General features: G+C 34.9%; 1 protein-coding gene across 3 annotated transcripts in view; it reads right to left on the bottom strand.

Annotated features, from left to right (window-relative positions):
- DGKB (diacylglycerol kinase beta) overlaps positions 1–10,358 on the bottom strand; it is a 780,654-nt gene that overhangs the window by 704,913 nt on the left and 65,383 nt on the right. For all 3 annotated transcript variants that reach the window (XM_017889062.1, XM_017889064.1, XM_017889063.1), the window contains exon 2: positions 10,079–10,335. In XM_017889062.1, coding sequence (XP_017744551.1) covers positions 10,079–10,148 — 70 coding nt within the window. In that variant the 5' untranslated portion in view covers positions 10,149–10,335. The remainder of the gene's footprint in view (positions 1–10,078; positions 10,336–10,358) is intronic.

The following is a 10,358-nucleotide window of genomic DNA, read 5'->3' as shown; positions in this document are numbered from 1 at the left end:
AAAAAAAAAAAAAAAAAAAAAAAAAAAAAAAAAAAAAAAACAATGAGAGACCAAGACAAGGAGACTTCTGTGAACAAATCTGAGGATATATTTACATTGACCAAAAGGCAACCTGATGGGGAAATATGTATTTTCATTACCTTCTGGACACTGATAATGATGTTAATGTCTACTTCATGTTAATATTTATTGAAAGATAATTCTCAATGTTTCCTTCATGTTTCTGTATATTTTACAAGGATAAGCATTTACAGCCTATGTTCCAGACTGTCATTCCAAGGATGTTTTCGTAGTAGACAGCCTTGGAAGACAGAGATTATAACTCCCCCTTGAGCAAAAAGAAGATGTGTTTATTGTGTTTATGAAAGACTCAGATTCCCTAAATTTGGGGATTTCCTCCTGACACAATTCTCTGCTTGTGCAGATGTGATCTGGCCCTTTTCATGTTTCCCAATAAAACTGAAGTAGGGGAACAGAAACAAACATGAGGTACATGCTGTTTGCTATGACATAATAAATACAGTTCTTTGTCTCAGAGCTAGGAGTCTCATGTCTTCTCCTAGCATCCAAGGATCTGCAGCAGGCTAACTTATTACATTGTTATTACAGAAATATCTCAGACCTTCCACCATCTGGGCAATGGTCTTTCTTATAAAATACATTTTTCAGTATGAGAAAATAATCGTTGCTCCTAATAGATTTGAAGATAAACTTCGTTTATTTACGTTCCAAGAGGTAAAAGAAGAAAATCAGACCACTATAAGCATAAGGACATTTCTCACATAGTCTCATCAAAGCAAATTGCAAATTCAATAAATAATATATCTGGGAAAAGCCAAGATATAGAACTACAGAAAAAGAAAATATAGTAGAACAATAACTCAGTACATTCTGATCATACCAATGAAAGCATAATTAACTTACATATGGTGGTTTGCAGTTTACAACGCATTTCCACATATTATTTTATTTGAGTCTTATAACAACCTTTGAAATAATCTTTTTTATTTTCCTAATTACACAGTTGAGAAAATTAAAGTTTAGAAAAGGTTACATAACTTGCTGACGGCCAAAACTAATAAGTTGAGAAAATAAACAATTGATATAGATTCAAGCAAACTGAATAAAACCAAAACAAAATCAAGATTTGGCCCTAGGATCACAATCTTTTGTCACGAATTATTTCCTTTCTGTTTTAAATCTTCCACTTGTCCACTGTGAACATGTCTTTCTCTCCTATGCGGAAGAACAAAATCCCTCTATTTACACTATTTACTTTAGTTATAATCCTTCCACTTTGTTTTCATGGTGAAATTATATAAAGGGTAGCTTACATGTGTTCTCTCTGTCTTTCCTGTTTTCCATCCATCTCATCTATTATTGTTTTTTTAAAAAAATCCATATTAAAATCACCAGTGACATTCTAAATGATAAAGACTCTGGATGTGTTTTGGTTATTATCTCAAGTTCAATCTCATTTTTTGAAAACCCATTCCTTCTTTGGATTGTGGAATACTTTCAATCACTTATTCTCTTCTTTCTTTCTGGTTATGATTTCTCAGTTGTTTTCATGGTTATCTCATCTTCCAACTGTCTTATAAATAAATCTTTCTAGAGTTCATCTCCATCCTTCTCTCCTTGCTCAATCTGCTTCCACTAAATCATCTCATCTATGCCCATAATTTGATAACTACTCACAATGCAAAGGCACGCCCATTCTATATGTCTGGCTCTGATTTCTTTCTTGAGCTTCAGATATGTATTTCCAAGTATCTAATTTATATCTCAATCTCATAACCTGTAAACTCAGGGTTCCATATGTCCAAACTCAAACCACTCTACTTTCCCTCTCAATTATTTATTTTTGTTTTCCTTTCCTGAATTGGGTGACCCACACTGACTTACTTCTAAAAGCTGAAATGCCCCGTCCTTCTTCCTTAGTCCCCATATTCAATTGGTGATTGAATTTGGTTCATTCTGCCTCTAGATACTCCCTGTAACATGTGCTTACCTCTTCTCTTACCTCTCTCTCAGTTAACAATGCCTTAACCTTCATGGAACCCCACATATTCAATAGGCTGCCCTAATAAAATAATCTCCTAATTGGTTTTTAGTCTCCTTTTCATCAAAGATACAATTTATTTACTTCTTTCTGAAATTTAAATCTTACAATTTTGCTATCTCCAGAATTAAAATCTTCAATATTTCAGATATTTTACTATCTCCAGAATTAATATTAAAGACATTAATTCTGGAGATAGTAAAAATTTGTTTGTTTGTTTATGTCTTTATGAAGATTTATGTTTATGTTTGTGTTTTTATGAAGATTGATATATTAATAAAAGTTTCTTAATCATGTTTCAGAAATAGGAAAAGCTAGACTCCAGCATTCTGATTTTAACACCTCCATCAGCAAAGGGGAGAATGGCTTGACTTCCTCTCAGGTGTGTATTCATTTCGTTATTAGGCAATATTGATGGATAATATTTTATCAATGGCATCTAAAGACCTACTTTTTGTGACTATTGCTAAATTCTTCAACCTTACCTTCAGTGCTTATACTCATGCCCATGTACACACATGCATAACATGCATGCTCATACACAAATATATCTATACACCAACACACACTTCAAGTTCTTCCCTGATAGGTAACATTCATTCCTGCTTCTCCACATGCTCTGATAACTGGTTGGAGTTTCTCTTCTTCCCCTACCTCTACTCAATACTTTCTATTCAAATTAAAATCCCATTCCTCTCTCAACTTCTATCCATATGCAGCAGAGTTAAAAGCTCTCCAAGAATCTTGCATACATAACATTCAGAGAATGCATTTCATTGCTTTGTCATCATTTGCCACCCGATCTGTCTCTCCGAACAGGCTGCTGAATGAGTACAGTTAAGTTCCTCTAACTTGTGTACTCTATTTATTTATTAGTTATTGTGGTGCTTCCATAATAATGTAGAAAGTGGCAACTAAGGAAACTTGGAAACTTCTAGTTAATCACAACCTTTAAACCATAATTGAGTTAAGGATAAAGTATCATATTAAGATACATAAGCCTTGGTGATAATTTTTGTTATAAATTGTTATAATATCACTAATAAAAATAAGAGCTATCATTTATACACAGTGATTATTATCTTCAGTATAAACTGAGGGGATGAAATGAAAGTATAAAGAAATTGTGATGACTTGCCTAATGTCCCAAGGTAAATGGTAGGTTCTATTTACTCCTGTGATAATGGCCAAATTAATAGTTTTCACCAAATATCTCAGTTCTCCCCTGGCACTGGGCAGATGGAAGAAATGCTACTCCCTTAAAATTAAATATGATCACATTAATTGCTTAGGCCAAAGAAATATTAGTGTATCACTACCAGGGAGAAGGTCTCAGAGCCAGCACACAGTCACAAGTGCTCTCTCTCTTTCTCTCTCTCTCTCTCTCTCTCCCTCTCACAGCAACTGTCAATTTTTAAAGCTGATGCCTGCTCCATCTGACTGGGACTTCGTTGTAGACTATGTGAGATTAAACCACTTGCTGACTCAGATTGGAAATGTAATATGAGCAAAAAATAAACTTCTGGTGTGTTAACCCACTGAGACTTTGTGAATTTTTCAGACATGTCATGATTTGGCTCACTTTGACCAATATTCCACAGATGCCATTACTTCAATATCAATGTTTGCTTGACCATAAATTGGACTCGATTGGATTTTTTTTTTTGGGGGGGGGATCAAGTCTGAAAAGAACTTACCCAAAGTTTTGCATCTTTAGGGTACAAAAATAATGGGAGTCTAGACATTCACAGTTACTTTTTTCTTTTACTATTGCAAAATTTAGGTATTGAGAGATTTAAGACATATGGACACAGAGAAGCCACCAACAGGAAATAGTGTCTGAAGCAGTACAACAAATAGGAACCAGAGCCAGAGATGAAGCAAAAGAGATTATGAAGCCAACATACATTCTAGAAATATAATCTGGGTCAGAGCCAGGAACGGCTGAGTTAATCAGTGTGAATCAGAAGAAAGAGTCAGAAACGAGAGACACGAATTACCTAAAACAGAGTTTCAGATTCAAGTTTCAGACCAAGTGTCAGGGTAAAGTCAAGACATTTCTGGTAAGTCAAAACATTTCAGATAAGTGTTTTAATTGAAAAGGTTTAAATATTTTAAAAGTCCGCATTTCATATAAACTGTCTCAGCCACCACTATCACAATCCTAATTATAACAGTAATATATTGAATTCCAAGCACTTCACATACATTTCCATATTTAATCAGCAAGGCAACCCTAAGAGGAAACTGAAGTATACATCACAACACTAGCCTTCAAACCCAGTTTTGTCTGACATCAAATTATGTGTTCTCAGACACTGCAAAATGGCCCTGTGCCATTTATCCTTCTGTCTCATACAAAGAGGGTAATTATCAATAAGTGGCTGGGCCTCCCAAAATAGAGCCAATCTAACACAGGGCTCAGGACAGAAGTAAAAGCTAATCTCAGCATGACAAATGGGCAAGAGGGCTAGCGTGTAATCTAAATTTGCCTAAAAATAAATTGACTATACACCTGTGAGGAGGTCAAGTCTCTCTCCCCTTTCATGACCGAGATATTACATTATTTGAATCCTGGATTCTAGCTTTTCCTATTTTGGAAACATGACTAAGAATCTGTTTATCAATCTTCATTAAAAACATAAACAAATTATTACTGGTTTGACCTTTGTTATCACTTATTGTGCCACAGTTCTGGTCCAGCTACTCTGCTATAAACAGCAGTAATTTGTCTCCCTCTGAGGCTTATTTTGAGGATTAAATGAGTTAATACTTGTATACTATTTACAGTAGGCACTAAAAATCCATTATTCAGTATGATGCTGATTATTGTCTCAATAAATCCTACAACAAGATTTTGAGGTGGGATTCTACTTTTTCAAGTGAGAAAGCTGAGGCTCAGGTAGTTTATGTTACATTACGAAGGCCGTGCCACTAATAAGTAGAAAACAGGGCTGGGATTCCACACCGTCAAATATTTGCCTGCGAAACCGAAGCTCTTTCCACGAAGTCACACCACATACCTCACTCCAGTGGAAGAAATTGCAGACCAGGTCTAAACGTTATGCACATTGGTCCTTATTGAAAAGAACAAATTCACCGTAATTTTGCAACTCCTTACAATGCCAGCTGCTATAAACAGTACGAAATTTATGAAAGTTTGGAAAGGTTCCCACCATAATAACACAGTATTTTTCAAAAATAATTTACATGCTATATAACACGTGTTATATATAGCAAATAAAAAGCTAATCCTAAGTGACAATATGTGGGCAGATAATGAATCATTTGGAAATATCACGTAGATTTCACATAGAAAATATTGTTATCCATGAAAAGCCCAGGAGTTTCTTAACCCTTTGCTGTTCCATGGAACCATAGCAGAAAGCACTGACAGACTAATACGTAATAAGCTTAATTCTCTAAAGGGCAGGAGTGAGAGCTTTCTATCCTATAACAACAGTTTGGATGACTTTATATCAAGAGTGAGGAAGAAAATTATACTCCTCTCCCACATATCAAGGGAAATGCTTCCCATGGAGTGACTCAGCCTGAAACCCTAAACAGGAGTGCGGTCACAGCATGCTGTAGGCAGCCACAGCAGGCTCCACATCAGCTGCCTTCCGCATTTGTAGGGACAACACAGAGCAGAGGCTGCCAATTACACCAGAAGCTTCTACCTTGTGAGAAGAGTCTAATCTTGTGGCAGAGAAACAGACACTGACTCTTCATGCTCCAAAATGTGGCTCTTTTCTACTTGATCATTAACAATATGTTCAAACAGCCAGAAGAACACTCTCCCTCTCTAGTAAGATAATAATTGTAAACTGTCATATCACTAGCAATTTGCCAGGCATGGCCCTCATTACTTCATATATATGAATTCATTCAACTTAATACTTACAGCACTGGACATATTTTTTCCCATATAAAACACAGATATGTTAAGTTACTCAAAGTCAGATATCTGAAGTATGGTAGGAGCAGTATTTAAACACAAGCTGTCTGGTATGCTAGATACCTATCCAGGAATGTTGTGCCAGTATCACCCTACTTATCCTTAATTATTTTTAAGAAAAGCGCAGCATTTAGGAGAACAATCATAGTTACAAGGTGCATTCTGGCAATTGTGGAGAAAATGTAAAATCAGATAACTTGAGACAATTATCTTTATGGTATTCTCTAGGTCCAACATTGAATGATTTGGTTTTGCTGGAATTGGGGTCCCAGGAGCTCACTCATCTTGCCCAAGAGTTCCACAGCCCCACCTTATCCCAAGAAAGCAAATTAAACACTTCTTTGATACATACGAAATATAATCTTAGCATGTTGCAAATTTAACTTTAAATCAATAACTTGTTTTTTTAGACTTCTTTAATGCATACAAAGAAATTCTTGTTAAAAATACAAATCAATTAAAATCAAGAAAGTGAATGCAATGTATCATTTTTCTAATAGAGTATGGAGAAATGTCACTTACCAATACTGTGTTACAACATGAAAAGTTTAGTCTTTAAAGCCCCCGATAAACTGATCATGCATGTTGAACAGCATGAAAAATCAATGACTTCTACAATCTTCAGGATGATGTTTGTTTCCCATTATATTTTGGCACTGGCAATTTATCACACAAGAATACGTTCTAATCATGATATTCTTTGCTTCTTAATTATACAGGAAAGTCCTTGGAGCAGTAAATCTAGCACTTTTCATGTTGTCTTCGTTATTTAAAAAGACTGTAATAATCTTGGAATTGGCACTTTTTTAAAAAAAGTTACAGTTCATCTGTTAATTTGTCTTCTCATTGAATCCATTTTAATAATGCTGTTACACTCAGTGTGACATTTCATATTACCAATTTACTGAACATCCATTGATGTTTGTCTCAGTATAAGTTTTACACTTATGATAATTTTTGTTACCACTTGTTTTAGGAATTTTCACAAATTTATTACTAATTTGTGCATTTTTATGATATAATTAAATGCATCACCATATTCATTAGCCAATAAAATATAAGTAGCAGCCTATAATACATTTAATAATTTAGTAGAAATGTGTTTCTGCTAATCAATTCAAATGGAATTTCTTTCTATAGCTGAGCAATAGCAATTATGAATAATATGTTAGCTATCACAGCAATAATTTGCATATTTTATATTAATGTTTCATATAATACAGGAACTTTTCTTATGACTACTCAAACCTGGAAAATATATTTTAATAAACAAGCCAAATTCAACATAACCTAAGCCAAACTCAGTGTTTTCTTTACTTGACAGATACCATCATAATCCCTTCTTTTAAAGCTGGAGGAAAATTTCAGATCTCTCTCTCTCTTCATCTCTCTCTCTCTCTGTCAGTTGTTGTATTTTATTATTTTCCAAGATATCCTCTGTTAATTTCAATGTGATAAAATCTGAATCCTCACTTTTTCAGTCGTCTTCCATAATCTATGTTATACAGTCTATGCCAACACCCTGCTAACTAGTCTCTAGTATCTTTCCATCACATATACCATCTTCTCAGTCATCAAAGTAAACTTCTCAAAGCATAACATTGTTTCTGTCACTCTACCACTTATAACTGTACAATGACTTCATTGTTTGACTCAAGTATGGCATATTTTGATACCGTTTCATTTTTATAGACTTCACTCTCTCCCTTAAATTGTAATGGGCTTAATGTGCCTCACCTATCCTTCCTTAAATTTATGCTAAATTTTCCTTTTTATCCATATCACTTCCTTTGTCATTTACCTTAAACCTAATTTTTAAATATTTGTTTCAAATCCTGCCTCGTGTATGAAGACTTCCCTTTCCTTTCCTATCTCCAGTGGAATTGTAAAACCCAAAATAACCTTAAAGTCTGCTTGTATCACATACAACATTCTGGCTAGACATAGAATTATTTTTCTATTAGTTTCTAGCCTTTTTTAAACTGTAAATTCCTTGAAGGGAGGACACATATTTCTTCATATTTGCATCTCCTGCAGCACCATGCAGAAAACTCACTCTAAAGAAGATGCTCAGAAATATTTACTTCATGATTAGGTTACCACAGCAGCAAAGAGCAGAGCATATGGAAATTTGAAATCATAGGCTAATCAATTTTAACCAATTTAAAAGTATTGAGTATAAGACTGCAAGTGGAAAAGAAGAATTAGGCCATTCTGAACTAAATTTTCTTTATTTTCTCGTTCTTTTTTTTTTTTTTTTTTTGGCAGGTTCTGGCTCTGTCAGTCATGGTAGAGTGCAGTGGCACAATGACTCACTGAAGCCTCAACCTCCTGGGCTCAAGCAATCTTCTCACCTCAGCCTCCCGAGTAGCTGGGATTACATCTGCATGTCACCATACTGGGCTAATTTTTTTTTTTCCCACAGAGACAGGGTCTCACTGTTTTGCCCAGTCTAGTCATGAACTGCTGAGCTCAAGCAATCCTTCTGCCTACGCCTCCCAAACCTAAATGTAAATATTCGTAATATGATAAATGCATATATTATACATTCAGAGGCCCTAAACAGTTTTGAGGTGTGAGAACCATATGTTGATGGCAAAATTTCCAAATATCATATATTTTGTAATCATATTTTTATTATTATTGACTCAGTCAATAGTCGTAGGCATTTTCCTAAAAGTTTTTTAAAATGCCCATGAAATCATAGATTTTGAACTTCCTTATAAATACCCAGAAGCATTCTCATACCCTCATTCAATCCACAGATTAGGAAGGTTCTAGAATACCTTTGAAACTAGTCTTTTCAGATAATATACATGAAGCATTTATTAGTGTTCCCAGCTCATAATATGTACTCTATAAATGTGAGTGATAGTATTCACCACTACCACCAAATCTATCTTCATGTTCTAAGTCCCAATATGTGTTTAACCCCTTTCTCTGCTTCTACTTTATAATATCATTCAACTCATTCCTGATACACAACTCTTATATCCCACAACATCTTTCTGCACAAGTCGCCCAGATGCCTTAATTTTTACCTCTTTCACTATCATGTGCTGTTTGGTTCTTTTTCTCCTTTCCACTACTTTCATTTTATTCTCCCTGTCACCATGTCATTCTTTCTATTCTTACTCTTCTTACTGCATTCTCTCTATATTGCTTTTTCTGTACTCATCATTTTCCAAGCCTTTTGGTGCTTGCTATTAATCAGTTGCTTCTTTTCCTCTCTTCAACACATGAATCAACTGCTGTTCATATTTATAGTTGAAAGTCACTTTATGAAATAGATGTATTCCTGATCATCTAGGATTAAAAAAATTTCTTATAAATAAAAGATTACTCTACATATGCAAAGAAACAATATTAAAAAAAAAAAAAAACTTACAGTGAAGTGAATGATCATAGCCTATCACTTGTACCAATGCACACACTAAAAAAGTTGTTTTGTCCTAACTTGAGGTCCTGACACCTCTTTCTTTTACAAACTCTGATTCTAATTCCATAATGTATCTATGACTCCCTACTGCCTACTCTCTTTTGAAATGCTAGGTTATCAAACAGAAACAGACACACACACACACACACACACACACACACACACACACACTTCTCCCTTTTCCCTCCCTCTTGATATCTATGAGTCAGACCATACTGTCTCAAGCACAGCATTGCTTTTCTCTTCTCTATTTCCTTCCTTCTCACTCTCTGCGCCCGTTTGTCCTTCTCCCTGTCTGTTACAGTATAACCACTCTCCATTTTGCCAGGCTGTCTCATCCTCTGCTTTATTTCTATTACAGCTAGAGTGTTTTCCAAGCCTAATTTCGCATCTAACATTTTAGTTCCTTTCCTGCAAGATGTAATACTTGATTTAATTTATCTTTTCCTTTCTCTCATGTCAGAAAGGTAGTCTCAAGTCAACCTGACTTGTAAACACAAAAGGCAGACCTGGATCTATCCCCATGATGAATGGGATCTATGATCCACTTTTATAAATAAATGATACTTTGTCTAGCACAAATGTCAAATAATCTCATAATATCAATAGGAATACTTACACTCAGCATATTTCTGAAGTTGGGAAAATTCCGAAGGGCTGAGGTGGGCCCATTTTTCCTGGTTTGTCATGGTGGTGGTGAGAAGCTCTGTCACATACCAGGTGAAAGATTCTTTATTCAGCTGTTGCACAGAGATCTATGCTTCAAAGATTCCACATGGCGTGTTTCATGATAAAATATCTCAGGCTTTCAAAATATGCAATCTGTCCACATGAAACTGCTTTGGATGTTTGTAATCTCAATAATGTGTTAAAGAACTGCAAAAAAAAAAAAAAAAAAA

Source organism: Rhinopithecus bieti, unplaced genomic scaffold (assembly GCF_001698545.2).
Source record: "Rhinopithecus bieti isolate Rb0 unplaced genomic scaffold, ASM169854v2 scaffold_16834, whole genome shotgun sequence".
Taxonomy (NCBI): Eukaryota; Metazoa; Chordata; class Mammalia; order Primates; family Cercopithecidae; genus Rhinopithecus; species Rhinopithecus bieti.
The sequence above is the reverse complement of the archived record's forward strand: the minus strand, read 5'-3'. Positions and strand labels throughout refer to the sequence as shown.